General features: G+C 37.2%; 2 protein-coding genes, 1 long non-coding RNA gene and 1 other non-coding gene across 6 annotated transcripts; 2 read left to right on the forward strand and 2 right to left on the reverse strand.

Annotated features, from left to right (window-relative positions):
• Window positions 1–98, forward strand: LOC137741233 (small nucleolar RNA snoR1). Its single transcript, XR_011069261.1, has one exon. It is a non-coding gene; the product is annotated as a small nucleolar RNA snoR1 (small nucleolar RNA).
• Window positions 99–639: 541 nt separating this feature from the next.
• On the reverse strand, window positions 640–5842 carry LOC137740817 (cinnamoyl-CoA reductase-like SNL6). 3 transcript variants are annotated; one of them, XM_088700724.1, is made up of 5 exons: window positions 5242–5842; window positions 3227–3408; window positions 2084–2281; window positions 1551–1704; window positions 640–1012 (listed from the first exon to the last, which is right to left on the reverse strand). In XM_088700724.1, the coding sequence occupies exons 1-5, from the start codon at window positions 5495–5497 to the stop codon at window positions 720–722; spliced, it is 1083 nt and encodes a 360-aa protein (XP_088556850.1). In that variant the 5' UTR covers window positions 5498–5842; the 3' UTR covers window positions 640–719. The 3 variants fall into 3 exon arrangements, with proteins under 3 accessions (XP_088556850.1, XP_088556851.1, XP_088556852.1); XM_088700725.1 differs by having other exon boundaries at window positions 3227–3405; window positions 5242–5806; XM_088700726.1 differs by lacking the exon at window positions 2084–2281 and having other exon boundaries at window positions 5242–5805.
• On the forward strand, window positions 861–2540 carry LOC148693998 (uncharacterized). Its single transcript, XR_015967047.1, has 2 exons — window positions 861–995; window positions 2137–2540. It is a non-coding gene; the product is annotated as an uncharacterized LOC148693998 (long non-coding RNA).
• A 1189-nt stretch (window positions 5843–7031) lies between the features above and the next one.
• On the reverse strand, window positions 7032–15714 carry LOC137739625 (serine/threonine-protein kinase BLUS1). The gene is made up of 20 exons (XM_068479260.2): window positions 15329–15714; window positions 13976–14642; window positions 12962–13216; window positions 12412–12536; window positions 11924–11968; window positions 11719–11800; window positions 11543–11611; window positions 11301–11471; window positions 11136–11198; window positions 10485–10553; window positions 10208–10336; window positions 10035–10108; window positions 9441–9647; window positions 8677–8768; window positions 8489–8565; window positions 8123–8245; window positions 7974–8054; window positions 7697–7758; window positions 7561–7612; window positions 7032–7420 (listed from the first exon to the last, which is right to left on the reverse strand). Exons 2-20 carry the CDS (start codon window positions 14141–14143, stop codon window positions 7355–7357), a joined length of 2010 nt encoding a protein of 669 aa, XP_068335361.2. The 5' UTR covers window positions 14144–14642; window positions 15329–15714; the 3' UTR covers window positions 7032–7354.
• Between the last annotated feature and the right edge of the window lie 2619 nt (window positions 15715–18333).

Consider the following 18333-nt stretch of genomic DNA (forward strand, 5'->3'; position numbering starts at 1 on the left):
GGCAAAGATGAAGAGTGCTTTAAATTTCTGACACCTCTTGTATGAGAAGTGCCTGTAAAAGGGCTCTTCGCTGAGCACTGTTAGCAACTCTCTGAGCCTCCCTCTTCCCCCTGTCTCTTTTTTTTTTTTTTTTTTTTTTTTTTTTCATTTATAAATTTTCTTTTATCAATTTGCCCAAAATTTATCTGAAAACATGTTTTTATTTAGTTTAGTTTAGTTTCGTTCAATATTGAAGTAATTGACTTTATAGAAACAATAGTTTTGGGCATAATACTTGTACCGAGGCTTTTAAGGGAAGTGAGATTCCCATTTTGTTTCAAAATAGAGACGCTCACACCACATTGAACTTTAACGATGAAAACCGTTTATTTTTCGTTTTTCAATTTGCATCACTTAGATATTCTTGCAAAATATTAACCAAATTGAAAATATTGAAAATATTTAATTGATTCTACAATTATAAAAAGTAATAAAAGTTTAATGTAATAATTAAATAGACAAATAATTTTGAATTAAATTGAATTTTTGTAATAATGATTTATAAATTAAATAGTTTGAATTGTTGAAACTGTAGGATGAGCTCCATATCGAATCCCACTTTTGTCCCCGTGGTTTTCTGTTATTTTTTCCTTTGCACTTGTATTTTCGTTTTTTTTTTTTTTTTTTGGAACAATTTAGTATAACAACGGGAAGAATTCTAATTGAAATGCCGAATTTGTTTATGAATTGTAACAGCAATGTACTCTTCCTGTCAAAAGATTTGTAAGCTTCTTGTTCGACAATTCGAATCGATTCTGGACAACGTTAGAGCCGCCGTTGCCCAGAATCTTGTTCTTCGACATGCCCGTCTCCTCTGCTAACTTCTCGGCCTCTTCATCTCCGTCAATGACTCGATCGAACCAGATGTATCTGCCAAACGCTGCCATTGCCTCAAACACGCCTACATGTGCCTCTGCCAGTCTTGTTATATCCACTGTGGCTAGCACTCCGCTTTGGTACATTTCTTGCGCTCCTGTGCTTACACAACCAAAATTAGTAAAAATTACAAGGGAACAAGTGGATTTTGACTCATAACAAAATTGTGAGATAGGATCCTCGTCGGATTCTCTTTGTGAGAATCTCGAGATTTTTAATCTTGTTCGTTCATCGTACATTGTGCGGTCAATTTTCGTCAGGTATTGTTTGTGTTCAATTTTAAATAATATAATTTAAAATGATTTTTTATCGTAAGATGTACGATAAAATGATTAGATTAAAGGATTTCCAGAATCCTCACAAAGAAGATATGGCAAGGATCCTATCTTCTAAATTTTAACACACGTGGGCAGGTTTGAGCACCGCTTGAGGAGGTGGTGCTCAATGAGGCCATAGCGCTTGAGTGGAGCAGAGATCCCCATAGCCTCGCTTCTTTTCATAGTGGCATTACGGTCTGGTGACATTTCTTCACTTGTAATTTGGAATATTGTTAGACCCATTTGGTTTGATTACCATGTACAACGAGTTTGATACCAAATTTTTAGAAAACAAAAAAGGTGGGAAGGAATAAATACCTTTGAGATATGAAAGAGTTGCGGTTGGATTTTTAGTGGAAATTTCAGGGCCGGTAATGAGAGCCGGGCAGATGGTGGTCAACTTCAACCCCTTTTCCTCAGCTATTTTCCATGCAGCTTTCTCTGCCCTCAGCTTGCCCAATGCATACCAGAGCTACCATTTCCAAATCAAACTTTAAAAAAAATTACTAATGATAATTATCCTTGTGATTAGCATAGAAATGTTATTGTGTAATTACTATTGTTCTAAAAATTCATGCTTAAGCGCTAGATGATTGGCCACCATCACGATTAATTTCTAGATATTTAAAAAACAAGAAAGGTTGTCTAAACCTGTCTAGGCGCTTACCTAGACTCTGCCTAGATGCCTACTGCCTTGCCACTCGGTTATTGCCTTTTAAAACCTTGGTAATTACCAGTAAAATAACTGTAAATAGTATCTTTTTATTTATGCAAAGTGACTCACTGCCTTACCACTCGGCTAGCGTCTTTTAAAACCTTAGTAATTTCAGTAAAATAACTGTAAACAGTACCTTTTTATCTATGCAGAGTGACTCACTGCTCCAGTGGTTATGGTTAATTACAGGGGAGAAGTTCAAATTCTGGGAGCTGTCTTGCCAAACGCAGGCTAAAAGGGAAGAAGTCAGCACACATTTTCTCACAGATGGCGTCATTGCACATGCCTTCATCACATTCTCACTTGCCTTCACTTCTATCTCAGCCATGGATTTCTAATCACATCATTCAAATCCAACGGTCAGTCGCCATTTAAACGACACAAATAAATAGAATTGTAAATGAGCAACAAAATCAAAGGAATATGTGAAACTATTTAGTTTTACTTTTTCATGATGAAAATGATAGACACAAAATTATATGCAATTCATGACGTACAAGTAGAGGTTAGTCGGATGAGTTGATCATAGCACTAATTATTCGATTTTAAGAAATTTTGGTAAAATGTATGTGCATTATTCGATTTTCTCCCCAGACCTTCATTCATAATCAAAGCACAAAAGGACATAAATAAATACTAGTATCCAATGGTCGCAGTAGAACAAGTACATGCAAAAAGAGTAAAGGGGCATGCAAAAATCACTTCCTCAAAAAGAAATCTAGTGTCTTGTGAAAAGAAAAAAAAAAAAAAAATCTAGAGTCTGAATGACCACATGGGACAACTGGCACAATAGACTAAATAATGCGGATGCGGATGTGACTCTTTGTTTGGACTTCGGACAGAGATCTCTGCATCTCATTGTCGGAAGTCAAACGATTAGACAATCTGGATTGTTTAAAATTGAATCTGACGATCCTTATTAACTTGTTGCCGTTGGCCCATCTCACACAAATCGGATTTCATAGGAACTCTAAAGTTAAGCGAGTTGGCGAGAGAGCAATCCCAGGATTAGTGACCATCTGGGAAGTTCTCGTGTGAGTTCCCATATGAGTTCTCAGAAACAAAACTGTAAAGACGTGATCGGGATCCAAAACGAATAATATTATATTATGATGAAGTCAAGCTTGAGATTTGATAGAGATCTGGGCCGGGACGTGACCCTTAGACTTTGAACACTAAAGTTAGCAGAGGATCGAAATTCCTTTGTGTGCAGTCGGTTGCATGCCATCTTTTCAAGTTGGAGAAGAGTAAGACAAATGAAAAGGGTAAAGTAACTCACAGTGTAACCAGAGAGGCCAGCGGGGTCGACAAATGCAGAAGTGTGGAAAACGCCACGACAGCCATGGAACGCGTGTGACAAACTTTCAACAACGTCGGTGTCGGTTAGCTTCGCAATAAATGCAGATATGCGATCGCTGGTGGCGCCGCTTGTCCTCATCTCCCTCAATATTTCTACATCTTCTGGAATATGTGTTTCGGGGGGACACGACAACACATTAATTCCGGATGTAATTAAACAAATTTCACACGACATTTTCTTTATGGGTACAAGTAAAGGAAAAATATTCATATATCGCATTAAGATAAATCAATATTCAACCTAATCACATGCGCAATTAAGTTGATCAAAACAATATTTAAGTCCGACATGAACTCATTTTACTACGCTAGCATTACATGGGATGCTGTATAGATCTGTTCCGTTTGCTGTCTTTGTGGCAGATTTGAACCGACAATGCTTGTGCTAGTGAGTGTGCGGTTGTTGTTGCCAATTAGAGGGTTATATCCATGTGGCAACTCTTATAATTGTCATGGATTCTTTGTAATTATAATTCAATAATGAAATTTTACTATCGTTTCTTGTATTAAAAAAAAAAAAGGTAATCCAGACTACGTTAAAGAAGAGAAAAGATTTTTGTACCCCTTTTTCTCTCTCCTTTCACTCTAGTTATTTTATGCCCTTTGAATTAGATGGAAATTCATTGACAAGTCACAAAATGCATAAGAAGAAAATGAATGTACAAAAATTATGCTTAATTACAATTAAACTCTATAAATTAATAGTCTTGAGACCAAAGAAAATCTATTAATTTAGAGAATATTAAGTAATCGATAAATTCGATTAGCTAATAGCTAATTAATTTATCAATATTTTCTTAAATATTGCACATTGTATTTAGTTTCTTGTTTTACAAACTAATAATTCTGTGTATTTGGTTAACAATGTAAAATTCATGAATATACTTTTTTTTTTTAAATATATTGTACATTGTTCAATGCATTAATATTATTTCACTTATGAACATTTAACCAGAAAAATTCTATTTAAATAACAAAAGTCATATTACCACAATACAGACAACAATGGTTTCTCACCTCAAAGGTGTAAAAATCAACAATGACGGATAAAATGTGCAAAGCATTGTGCGAGTACAATAAAAATAAACTAGATAACACTAAAAACAATCGATCATATTAAATTTATATATTATGTGAAATCTATATGAATTTTTTATAATGTATTATCTTAAAAGTCGAGACTCTAAAAAAATATTATTCAATCGAGATTATTAATTTATCGGGTATCAATTCCTAGAGGTTCTACTATAACTAAAATAGTGCTCGAATAAAGGAATATGTTGCAATGTAAATGCAATTAAACAAGCGTCCTACGTTCGATTCATGATATCAGTGAATCGCACGATTGTGATCAAAGAAAGGCTGAAATGCCTTATTGAGTTTCCGAACTCCCAAAATGATGGATTGTCCTAACGAAACCAACAATTGTTCCCTTTTCAAATAAAAAAACAAACAATGAAAGAAATAGGGATAAAGGAAGAAACTTTCTATTGTCATCGTGCAACTTCATTGCGGAAGAGAATAGAAGACTTGGAAACTTAATTGAAGCCCAAAAAAATGTTTAAATTGTATAAAATGGAAATTCCAATTTCTCACCAAAATTGCTTGAACTTTTATAAATAGCTTTCAAATAATAAAAAACATCAGAAAATTTTGAAAGTATTTATTAATTATATAAAAGAGTTTCTTTAGTGCTTTTATGGAGAAGTGATTTTTCTCAAGATGTAATTTTAAGTGCTTTTCGGATTTTTATTAGGCTTCTGAAACAATCACTTTCAGTAAAGCAAGCCGATTCAAATACGGTCACAAAGAAGTAGACATAACTTTAATCAACCGACTTAACTCACATTCTACACTTTGAGAATCCAAATTGGAACTTGGATGGATAAAGCATTAACTAATGATGATTTACAGTAATGGATAATTAACGATTACCTTGGTTGTCAACGATGAGGCGGACGGAGTAGCCACGGTGGAGGAGACGGTCGACGACGGCAAGGCCTAAGAAGGAAACGCCGCTAGTGACACACACCAACATATCTTGTTCATAATCACCCCTCGAGTCGAAACGCTTGTGGTCGGGTTGCTGGTGGTCGTCTTTTCTGCGGTGGAGGCTGGCGGAGGCCACCAACGTACGGCAGAACTCCTGCACCTCGATGTTCACCCTCTCTTCCAAACCCACAATCCCCATTTCGACCGTGTCTGGGTGACACAAAAATGGCACAGAAAAAAAAAAGAAAAAGGTTTTGTTCGGAAGCTTAGTTTTCTGTTGGACAGAGATGGAGTGACACAACTAGAGAGACGAAGACATGAGTTTATGTAAATATTGAATTGTTGGTCTGTTGGCGTCTACGGCCAGTTGGAAGTCATGCAATGCTCCATTTAACACGTCTCTCTAAAGCCCATCAATGAATACGGATCTCATCTCTATTAGAGAATAATATTTTTCGCAGAAAAACTGCTAGCAGTTGCCTACCTAGCTAGGTCGGCAATAGGCTTGGCTTGTTTTGGTTTTGCACTTCAATTTTCATCCTATGTTTCGAGGTGAATTTTCTGGCAAATGCGATTGTGAACGTAAGAGCAACTTTAGCGTTGCAAAGGAGGGCAACTCGTTATTAAATTCATCGAGTGAACAGTAATTGTCTTTTGTATTTTCACTTCTAAACTGAATAGTCATGGCAATAGATAATAAAATATTAATATTTTTTTTTCACCCAATCCATCAGACACCCCATCACTCTTTTCATTTTCCCCCTCATTTGACCTGTTATCTCTTCAACAAATCAAGCTCAAAAATAATATTTTTGGAATCCCTGGAACTCAAGGAACCCAACCATAGCCTTGCATGCGGCATCGGTGCATGGTGCGAGGTCCTACCATTGAAGCTGAGAGCTTGAGCTCTCAATCTCGAAGCCAAGAGATGTTTCTATCATTATCTTGTGTTCTTAAGCTTTAAATCCAGTTGTGTTGCAATTCTTGTGGTTTAATTCGAGGGCTTAATTCCCTGCATGCATCCCATTCTTTTTTCCAGATTCTGACAAAGGAAAACGGACGAATTCGAGCCAGGTCACCCTGACATCAACCACACATCACACATCGCACATCACACAGCCCTCAAACTCTCGGGCCACCAATTCAAGTCGGGCCTCTCGCTCGGGCCCCTCCCTCAGCCCACACGCCTGCATGGGCTGGAGCTTACAGCTGGGGCTATTGGGATAGGGAAGTTGCCGGTCCATCGGGCTAATGTTCCCGGTGGAGTTGCTCTAAAATGTACTATATAAGAGTCTCTGGTTTAGCTCTATCATCCTTCCATGGAGGCAAACTCGGGTTGGCAAATGGACTCTCGAATAAATAAATTCGATTTGATAATAAACCATGTTTCTTGTTGCTTATAGCTTGAGAATGACGTTACAATAAGTCACTTCTTGATAATTTATACACCAAAAAAATCAGATATTTTGATATGGTACGAAATTATTACCATATAGAACTGCAGAATGAGAACCAATTCATGTTACAGGTTGCTCAAATCTTTCGAGTAAGTTGTACTCTAAAATTTAGCTTATTTCAATCCGATTGAGATCAGTTTTTATCGATTTTACACTTATCTGATGCAGAAAATGGTAAATCCGCTTCCAAATGTCTTCTAAAATTTTCTTTAATGCGCGCTGAGGCTAGCTCGAGAACACGACTATGATATTAGCAGTAGACGAAGACGAGAGAAATTGAACCAAAATAAATTATATTTACAATATCAGTTCAACAAATTACATGTTGCACAACGGGACTCAAAAGGAATTGCATTCTCAAAATTTGAATGTCTGCACTAACACACATTCACACATATGATACACTAGAAGACACCAGAAAAAATTTTGCTCCTGCGATTCAGCATTAACCGGCAGACGCCACGTACCATCAGAGCACCAGCAACAACGTCCGCCGGTGGCCACAGCACCGCCACCATGGTTCATCTGCTTGCTGTAGCATTTTCTATTTTCCGGTCAAAGCAATTATTCGACTGTCAGCGGTGGACATGACATTGCCTTCATGCATCACTTCGATTTCTAGCATTTTCGTCTTTGTTGGCCATACCTTTCAATTGCCTTTCTAACTGCAAACCAAAGGGAGATCTTTTAATTACTTGGAATTGGAAGAAACATTTTGATTAACAGATGGTTAATCTGAAAACATATTTCTTTCTCCGCGGAACATAAAAACTCAAACAAAACCATTCAAGACAAATACACGAACCTGGGCATTTTTCAGCTTGTGTCTTTGCAATTGTTCGACAAGATTCCCAACACTGACATTATAGACAGATTATAAGTAGAATGTTTATATGCAGATCAGATTCACATCATCAAAAAGCGTTTAATTACTCAAATACCTCTGTTGCAGATTAATCACCAGAGACTGCAATTCTCTCTCCCGAGAGGAAGCCAGAGCCATCTGCATCAGTTTGACATAAAGCATAGTCAAGATCTAGTTCAATCTTACAGTCCATAAGCGCAAATTATTATCATAAGTCGGACGTATCTTAAACTACATGTCCAAGACGATTTTGAAAGTTATATACAAGTGAAATAATAGATTATATTACTGTTAAAGGTATGAATTACTTCAACCACGAAACAATATATACAGTAATTAAACCCAGGTTTTACCTGCAAAAGGTCACCGGTGCTTGCGTCAGTGGACTCCCCTTGTGTCTGTTCCACGTATTTGATCAATTTAACTATTTCGTCCTGTCACATGAAGAAAGAAAGTTGAGACACACTCTCTCTACAAAATGGGTTCAAAAACTGGCACATACTCTTTGTGAGGTGTTTTGCTGCAGAATGCATTGTAGTGAAGGGAGAACAGTGGTAGCTGCAAGATTTGCAGTCGCTGGACCAGTTGAACTTCCAGAAGGACTAAACAAGCAGTTTGAAGGACCCTGGAAAAGAGATAGGAACGGTAATGGTTATTAATGCCTAAAGGATATCCTGCTAAGTTGCACCCCTTCTTTATGATGTTAAACATCATAAACACACGACGTAGACATAAAACCCCGACGGGTACTGAGAACAAATCTGATGGAAAAACTGAAACCAATAGGTGCCTCAAATATGAAGCAATGCAATTCTATTGTAAATAGTCAGTAACACTCCAGAATATATCAGTTATTAAATATATGTACCTTGGGACTGAGGTCCGCTGAAGTAACCTTGAAGCGCCCCTTGCGTTGGACAACTGCTCCTTCAGAAACATCCTCAGCTGCATAAACAGATGCATAAATGATATAATAGATTTTTAAAACGCACAAACAGGTGGAAGATATCAGACATAGGGATAAATGATGAAAGCACATAGCGACAAGAGACAAACCAGAAGCATGGCCGATGGAATCTCTCTTCTGGCGATACGACAATGGACCACTGTAGCTCCGCTCAGGTTGATGTTTTGATTGCAAATGATCCCTTCAAAACATATAATATTTTCAACTCATAGCTAGTAGAACCACATTTTTACACGCAATTGCACAAAATTACAATGATTGGCAGATGAGGATACCAAAAGAATCACACCGTAAAAAAGCAAGACGACAATGACAATCAGGGTGCTTTTACACTCTAGTCTATTACCATCAAAACCATATTCATTATTGTTTCCTGAACTTTCACTGGGCAAGGCTCTAGGTGATAAAACCATGATTATCATGACAATTTCGACAGTGAAGAAATTTAATTACAATTTAGCTCAACAAAGGATGGTTCCTCAGTACTCCACATATACAATATTATCATATGATAGTTTCAACGTAAAAAATAAAAAATACAGTGTGATTCCAACAAAGGATGACTCATAACAATACTAGGCAACAAGAATGTTTGTTGCGCAATTGTTGTGAGGAGCTCTAAGTAGGTATTATACTAAGTCAACAAGCAACCACATACGGAATTCAAAGAGCGTTTTATTCAGCCAGAGATAATGAGCATGCAAACAATGCTTGATGCAGGAAAGTGAAAAGGGGGAAGCTCACTTTCTTCTGATTGAGAAAAGTGGAAAACAAATAGAGCATTCTATCGATGATGTTATTCTAGAAAAAGCACATTAAACAACCCAATCAACTTCATCATAAGAACACTTACCTTTCACCGTTGCCAATAACCTTTTTGGGAGAAAGCACATAATCCGGTAACAGTGAACCACTCAAAAACTTTTTAGGCTCGGGATTAACATGACGTGGTAAAGAACTACATTGCCTTGAAGTCTCACCTTCACTTCTTCCATTTTCTTGAGCAATGTTTCTAGGACTAGATGCACTCACATCATCCTCACAAACATCAAAACAGCCTCTGCATCAGAGAAAACAATTTGGAAGTAAGATTAAAGAAATGACAAAAAAATTGCATTCAAAACGCTTAGCAAACATAGAAAAAAAAACTTTTAAATCAAGACACAAGGTTTCTACAAGAACGGAACAATTACAATCGCAATGAAGTTAATAAACACACAAAATATCTCAATAATTTTGGGAAAATCCATAATGAAAGTAATTACTAGGATGCTGCATAAAATGGATAAAATGCAATAACTTGCAGAAAATAGTTAAGATATTGAATAATAATAATTTGGAGGACTGCATTAACAATCTGTTTGCTGGCAAATCAGTTAAAGTTATAAGGGCTGAAGTTATTAATATGAGTGGATGATATGATTCCAGAAAAGGAAAGCATTCATACTTAAGCGCTTGAAGAGGTTTGATAGGAAATGAAGCAAGTGAGTTGTCCAAATCATGCAGATCGTTGAAGCCATCCTAAGCAGGCAGACACCAAATAAATAAAACAATAATTAGAACTTAAAAAACTGAACATCTGAGACAAGGGTGATGAGTTTAAAGAAGTAGTTCCTGTACCTCCTGATCAGGCACAGCATTTGATTGGATTTCCATCTCAGTGGCTTCCCTCTTCGTTGGAAGACTAACATCCTCATCCTTATCAATTTGCTTCTCACTTGATGCATTGGGCATGCCATCCTCTTCAATCTGCAGGCAACAGTATTTCAGTAATAATGTAAATTAACAAAATAAATGATTAATAATGTTAAATGAAGGCGTCGTGCATGAATCAGACCAACAGTTAGTTGATTAGGACTAAAATAAGTACACATAGGCTAGAAATTGATAAACTTACAAGGGCAGCCTCATTTTTTAAATCCTCAAGGTTGAAATTCCAGGCACTGATTCCTCGGATATACTCTTGCTGCAAGTAAGAATATATATTCAGGATGGTGTTGATAATAACTTAACCGAAACCTAGGAATTAGATTCTCAAATTTTAAAGCAGAAAGTTTGATTACACAGTATATTAATTTATAGCACATGCACACAGACAAATTGAAAGAGTGAAAGCGGAAAGAGAAACCTTAAATGCTGATGCCTAAAGACCACTCAAGACTACAACTAAACACGTAACTACTTTTGTTTAAGGGTTAGCTATATTTACACCCTTGAGGTCTGAAATAGACCATGAGGTTTAAATTTTCTTCACCCTTAAGTTTTGAAATTGTATCGCCTTACACCTTTTCCCTCTTTGAATATCTAATCCTCCATTAAATTGATGAGTATTTTTGTCAATGTAATGCAAATTTGGCTTACATGTTTACCCATATAAGGATCTCACACTCACTATATCATCAATTTAATAAAGGGTCAAACAATCAATCTGACCAAAGGCATAAATTGTTACAATTTTAATACCTTCATGGCCCAATTTGAAAATCACCCCAAACCTCAAGGGTGTAAAATGTAGTTAGCTCTTTATTTAACTTCGAACAACTCTCACCTGTGATAAATGTTCATCCCCATAGAGAGCCTTATTCTGCACAAGAAGATCAGCTTCTTTTGCCTAAAACACAAAAAAAAAAAAGGTAAAAATGTAGCTGAAATCATGACACATACCATAACTGAATAATAAAGTACACAAGAGAATTTGGGAGTAGCAAGAGACCTTCAGCATCCTGAAACGTTCACCCAATGGAGAAAGACCCTCAAGAATGGTACGGGACAGATATTCAACAGGTCGTGCATGTTTGAAAAAATGGTGCTTCAAAAGCTTCTCTGAAGATGGACGCTTCTTTGGATCCTTCACTAAGCAAGCACCTACCATCTCTTTGAAAGACTGGAAAATGTAGCACTTCATGAATTAAATTTGGGAATGGAAGATGTGAGTTTCAACTGGCCAACACAAACCTTTGAAAATCTTTTGTCTCTTTCATAGTCAAGGCCGGGGGGTGCATTTTGTAAAGTCATAAGCAAAACCTGCAAGAAAAAGAGTAGAAATAATTTGTAAACTCACCCAATAAGCACCGGTGAAACACTTCTACTAGGAAGAGCCCATATAAATATGAAAAATTCAAGAAAATTACTTTCATGGGCGGATACTTAGAAAATGGGGCATGACCATGAGCAAGCTCAAGCGCTGTTATTCCAAATGACCAGATGTCTGCTCTGTAAATGAAGAAAAAGGTAAAAATACAACATAAGAAAACTTCAGCCAAACATAAAGCAGCAGAGAAACCACGGATACAGAGAGAACATAGAAAGTCAGAGATTGGCTAGTAATCCACTCACTTGAAGTCATATCCATGTAACTGCTGCATAACTTCAGGAGCCATCCTGAGGAGAAAGGGACAAAATCAGAGTATTTTAGGGTGTATAGTCTGTTGATGACTCTTACTTGTTCGGAGGAATCTATTCGTTTCTTACTACAATACCTTGTTTTGACTCGTTTGGATGTGTTTTAAAATGACTGAAAGCGCTTTTAGAGAAAATGTTTTTGGGTTCAAAATACACTTAAAAGTGTTTTCTGCAAGAAGCACCAGTTATATGCTTCTTCCAGGAAGCACTTTAAGTGCTTTTACAGGGTTTACTTGCATCTTTACTAAAAATTGGTTCTAAAAGCATTTTCACCAAAAGTGCTTTCAGTTATTTTAAAAGCACATCCAAATGAGCTCTATGTATAAAATTTCTACAGCCTTAAGCCAATTAAAAATGGAAAAATGATTTTGATATTACACCATCATACATAAGGCAGACGGAAAAGATTAAAAAACAAATACCAGCATGGAGTTCCAACAAACGTATTTCTGGAACGTTGTCTATCACCAGCATCAAACATGCATGCGGACACTCCAAAGTCTGCTAACTTGACGGCACCATTAGAGTCAATTAAAATATTCCCAGCCTGAATTTGAAGGTTAAGAACATAAATAAGAATACCATTGCATCATCCTTCAACATGAACAGGCATAGATAACAGTATGCTAAGAAATTTGACACAATTTGTACACAAGCTTGTCATATACCCAGTACACAAACATATCGGCTAGTTATTCACATGTAAGAAGTTTTGAATAGAGACGTAAACATTATATCATTGAGCGCAGAATTAATCTTTTCAAAAAAAAAAAAAAAAAAAAAAATCGCATGCCATGGAAAGTAACTATCGTCAGAATATATTGGTTCCAAGGATACTAGTTTTCTGCATATTGCAACCAATAATGTGCCTATTTCATAATGAAGAATACAAAAAGTTATTGGTAAATCACCTGGCCTGAATGAAGTATACAAAAAATTATTGGTAAATAATAAGACAGTGGAGCGTGGTACCTTCACATCTCTATGGATGTCGCCCTGAGCATGAAGATACACGAGAGCTTTGAGAACTTCGTGCAATAAAGTTGCAATAACAGGCTCTTCAAACCCTTCAGGATAAGAAGATTTCATTATATGCAGGCAGGACCCTCCAGCCATATATGGCATCACGACCCAAAGGCTATGGCCAGCAGTGAATGAACAATGTGCTCGTACTAAATTTTGGTGTTTAATCAAAGTCATTGTGTTAACCTCCCGTCGGATACCATCCTGCAAAATTTGACAGAAAAATAGAACTGTAGATGATACTTCACATACCATTTATACTCTTATATCAACCAATTGACAGCTTCAAGACAAAAAACCAGTCAATTTCGACAGACAATATTCTTCGAGACTATGATGGCTTAAAAGTGTTGCTAACGCAGAAACTAAACTTCTTTCCAGACAAATCCTTTCTACAAATGCCTTGTAGTTGTGCCCAAACGTTCACACTATGTTTGGATGAGGGATTGGCAAGCATATAGGATTAAGCTACATAAGTTAGAAATGCACCACAAAGATTAGAGGGAGGGATTTGAATTGACCAGATACAATGCATTATTGCATTGGGATGGATTTTGCAAATGATTACTTGAAAGGAGTAATTTGTAAATCCTTTTTGTTTATGTCATTGTAAAGACCAGGCAGTGCCTTTCAAATTCCATTATACAATGTTTTGTGGTTCAGTTTTAACTAATCTATCCTAAAACCCTTGCAAATCCCCCATCCAAACATAGGGTTAGAAAACAAATTCACCACAAAAATAATGAAGTATAAGTCTTCTGTAAGATACTGAAGCCATGATGTGATAGGATTGCTTCTCGAAAGATTATGCAATATGTATGCATAAGTTCAGTTAGTCCATGCATGTTAGACATAGAACCCAAGTGAACGAGATAAGGCAAATATAAACATCACTTAGACACAAATTCAATGAAGTATAAATAAAATAAACATATGAGCTGCATACAAGAGTAAGCTTCATACCAGGTCATTGTTACACTTTTCCAGATCAAGAACCTTGATAGCAACTATCTCATTAAGTGGTATACAGAGTGCCCTGTACACGGAAGCACTGACACCTTCACCAACTTCTTCGTATAACTTATAATCTTTTGCATCCAAGGGAAATCGTTTATTTGATTCATACTCCATGGTTTCTTCTTATATCACACGGTTTAAATACTCTCTAATTCTAGATATCCCAACGAACAAGATTAAGGTGTACCCCAAGGAGATAAGCATCAAATCAGTACGGGGTTTCCAATTTGATAGCATTTTCCCTTTGTTCAACACAAAATTGCAGATATATCCAGTAACTCCATCGAGATATTGTTCTCACCATATGTGTCCATTTATAGCCTGATTAATTTCAGGAATCCGTAACTAATTATAAAACATTAATATCTCCAAATACGCAACACTATGGTTTCATCCACTACCAAAAATTGTTGATAAAACTTGTTGAACTAGTACGTTTTAAATCAGCATTGAGAGCATATAGCCATATCTAGTAAATTAGGCAATAAGTGCAGAATAATGCTTCGCGAATTTGAACTGCCCACTATTCTCACAAGACCAGCTTGAATGTTATCCTATGGCGTGCATGCGGAAGGCAATGATTGATGCCTTACGAATACATAAGAAAATAATCCTACAAAATCAAAGAGGTAGTAGTTAGCCTTAGCGAAAAAAGGAAAACAAGAAATGACTACTTGAGTGACCCAATATGAGGTATATCAAACACATACCAATGACATTGATCGTAACAATTCCAATAAACAAAATTTAACCCATCAATGGTTAAACGGATACGAAACAAAATCCAAACACGAACTGTAATTCAGTAATGGGTGACCAAATTCTGGATCCTAAAGCACCAACTTTGTTGGAAATTAGGAATCTACTAAAAATTGTATCCGAAAAACTAACAATCTTACGAAATATCTCGCTTGATCATTTCCAAACAATCCTCCCTCACAGAAAAGCAAAAGACTTCAACTTTCTGTAAATTCATGCTTCTATTCAACAATTTACTCATAATTTAAAGACAAAAATAAAAATAAAACTTAATTTGCAATCTACCATTCCAAATTTCCACATTTTCCCAATCAAATTCCAAAAAAGGCATCTCAGAAACCATCTGAAATCATCCAAACCAAAATCCCAGTCGCCCATTTGCCAACCCAGCAAATCCAAAGCATCAGATTCTCATCACAATCATTAAGAAATCAAATAATTAACCAAAAAGAAAACTTTTAAATTGCTGCCAAGTAAAGTCGTAAACTTGATTAGAAAAATTCAACTCCTTTAAGAGGACGGAGGAACCTGAAGAATTACCAGCGAGAGTACCGAATCCGCAGGACCAGTTCGTGTCGTTTCGTATCGGTTTCGCTGCGTTCCGACGTGAAAGCGGACGAACCAGAAAGCGCAGAACTGAATCGGAGTTTGCTTCTGACAAAGATTGAGACAGATAAATGAGAGAACCCTCTTCTGCCCCCTATCCCCGACAAAAACGACGTCGATTCAGCTCAATTTGCTCGTCGATTGAAATCCCCCTATTCTCTCTCTATATCCAACTGTCGCTGAGGCTTAGGTCCTCAGATCGAATCTCTCACCGTTTTTTTCGTTTCTTTTTTTTTTTTTAAATTAAAATTAAAATATATAAAACAGTAAGACAGATAAAAGGGAAGCGTTTTTTGTGCCTTCAGTTTTGGTCTCAGTCTGCAAAAATTATTTGGTGGGAAAAATAAAATATTGGTGGGAAAAAAATCCAGCGGATCTTCTTTGTGAGGATTCTAGGAATTCTCCAATTATATCCGTTTATTGTACATCGTAGGGTCATAAATCATTATAAATTTTTTATTTAAAATTAAATATAAATAGTACCTGATAAAAATTGACGCCACAATATACGATAAATGGATGTGATCGGAAAAAATAATATAATTAGTCATTTATTTGTGGGGAAATTTCTTAATTAAATATAATTTTGCTAGAATTATATAGCTTGCATATGGAGGCCAAAAGTGACTGCAAAGGGATAGAGTTGGTCAATGCATTGGGGATGTTGCCATTATCTCTCCGCATCCATCTCCCGTTGAGAGTAGGATTTTTTCCCCTCCTGACACGAAAATATTTGGCACGTAAAACAAGGCGGCCTAACGCATTCAAAACAATGTGGTTCCATATGCATAGGTTGACCATTGTTGCTCGCACCAAGCATTGGTGTCAGAGGTGGAGCATATATAAGTCATTATTAATATAGGGTAGGGTTTAGTTTTAATCTCATGGGTCAACCATTGTTTCCCGTACAAACCAATTGTGAGATCAACGCACGGAAAAAAATAAGTGGTTCATGCACGCAAAACGAGGTGAGATCAACGGACAAAAATACTTGGCATGACACACCCCGACCCCGAGGTCCTAGAGACATCGAGATGGTCATGTGCTGGCCGACACCCGAAGGGTGACGAAAGCCATTTAATTTAAACAAAAACTGAGAAATAATCTAAAGTACGCAAAAAATGCTAATTACACAAATAAAAGTTCAACTTCTAAGTATTGAAATTAGGTAATACACAACACGTCCAGAGCATAAGTCTAACACAGAGTACAAGCAGAACTAAGATAGAGAAGTGCTATTACAATAGATGGCGAAACGGAGCGAATATAACACAATATCACTGGTAGGGGAATGCCTCGTAGCTCAGGTCGTATTCCTCGTTCATATGTCCTGAAGGGGGCGCAAAACAAACATGAGTGGACCAAGTTGATATATATATAATAAAACAGTTATCAACATACTAACCCCCAGGTTTTATGAAAACACATATATAATGAGAAACATAGGTTTTCCGAAACTTAGCATGTCGTGCAATGTCTCAAATCATAATTCGCATAAAATAATAAACACTAGTGAATGTCCGATATAACTCTTCAGGTCCTATGCCAGCTCCCCGTCTCTGAGCAGACAGTCAAAGGAAAATACACTTCAGGCCCCATGCCGGCTCCCCATCTCTGAGCAGACAGTCAGAGGAAAACACACTCCAGGCCCTATGCCAACACCAAATCGTCGCCCGGGACGGACCGGATCTATCCTTACGTCTCGTAGCGGAAAAGACCACTAGGTAAGTACAAAACCAGTTAACATACATATATTGAAAATCAACTTCATATTATAAAGTCATCCATCATCTATACTATAAAAAGGTGTTCTAAACATGTTCTAAATATCATATCGCCATCCATCAAATATTCTATAAGAACATGGATTATAGGAAAAATAGTATAATTCAAACTAGCATCAATAAGCATGTTATCTCGTAAAACGTTTCATAAAACATAATCATCAAATCATGCTTTTCATGTATGCATTTCTACTATCAAAACATGCATTTTTAGAAGGGGTCCACTCACCGTACACCGATGGTGCAAGCCGTACCAACAGGAATAACAGAATAACTGCTAAGAATCGCACCTAAACACACAATTGGTACTTTCAGTCAAACTCTACTCAAACAATTGAATTTGGGAAAACGGACATTGGAAAAGGGTTTAGAACGTCGAAATTAACCTAGGAGGGGTCCCGCACGAAAACCCAAAAAGTCAACGGTCAAAGTCAACGTTGACCGTTGACTAGTCAAAGTCAAAAGTCAACGTTGACCGTTGACCCAGTCAACGGGTCAGGGTCAACGGGTCAGGGCCAACCCGATTTGTGGTCTGGGTATTGGATCCAGGTTTGGGCTTTAGGGTTTAGGAAAAATGGGTTTAGGCTTTTAGGTAAGCTGGGTTTGGGTTTGAAATTACACGGCCCAAAGGCCCAAAACAAAAGGGTATTGGGTTTGCTAACATGGCTCTAAGGCCTTTGGGTTTTTAAAGAAACAAAAATAAAAATAAAAATGGAAAGGGTTAAGGTTTTGGGCCGAAGACCAAAACAGGCCTAAAGCCCGTGGGGGTGGAGACGGCCTGAAGGCCTGGGTGCACCGGAGGAGGACGCCGGAGCTTTCACAGCTCCGGCCAACTTTAAACATGCAAACGAGACCCTGATCTAGGTACCAAAATGAAGCACTAGACGAGAGGAGTATTTTTATACCTTTGGTTCGCCGTGCAACGGCCTGTGGTGGCCGGAAAATCCCTCGAAAACCACGAAACTCGCCGGAGTTGGGTGTGCCTTCACCCGTGCCAAAATCACTCCAAAACCTTGGAATTAATGAACCCAAACTCAATAAACACATCCAGGCAACGTCTAACATGAATAAAAGGGAAGAAATAAGGCTTACCCAACCAAAAAACGACGAAACTCGCCGGAGGTGCTAGGTGTCCTCCCGACGACGCGAGCAGGG

The sequence above is a fragment of the Pyrus communis genome, chromosome 9 (genome assembly GCF_041283825.1).
Source record: "Pyrus communis isolate YQ-2024b chromosome 9, ASM4128382v1, whole genome shotgun sequence".
NCBI classification, from domain to species: Eukaryota; Viridiplantae; Streptophyta; class Magnoliopsida; order Rosales; family Rosaceae; genus Pyrus; species Pyrus communis.

Coding starts and splice junctions, on each gene's coding strand:
- LOC137740817 (XM_088700724.1), bottom strand. CDS start 5,497: ATGGGGATTGTGGGTTTGGAAGAGAGGGTGAACATCGAGGTGCAGGAG. Junction 3,409..5,241: donor CCTCATCGTTGACAACCAAG/GTAATCGTTAAT, acceptor CACATATTCCAG/AAGATGTAGAAATATTGAGG. Junction 1,013..1,550: donor AACTCTTTCATATCTCAAAG/GTATTTATTCCT, acceptor GTGTAAGCACAG/GAGCGCAAGAAATGTACCAA.
- LOC137739625 (XM_068479260.2), bottom strand. CDS start 14,143: ATGGAGTATGAATCAAATAAACGATTTCCCTTGGATGCAAAAGATTAT. Junction 12,537..12,961: donor ACATCCATAGAGATGTGAAG/GTACCACGCTCC, acceptor CTTCAAATTCAG/GCTGGGAATATTTTAATTGA. Junction 7,613..7,696: donor GTGATTAATCTGCAACAGAG/GTATTTGAGTAA, acceptor CTATAATGTCAG/TGTTGGGAATCTTGTCGAAC.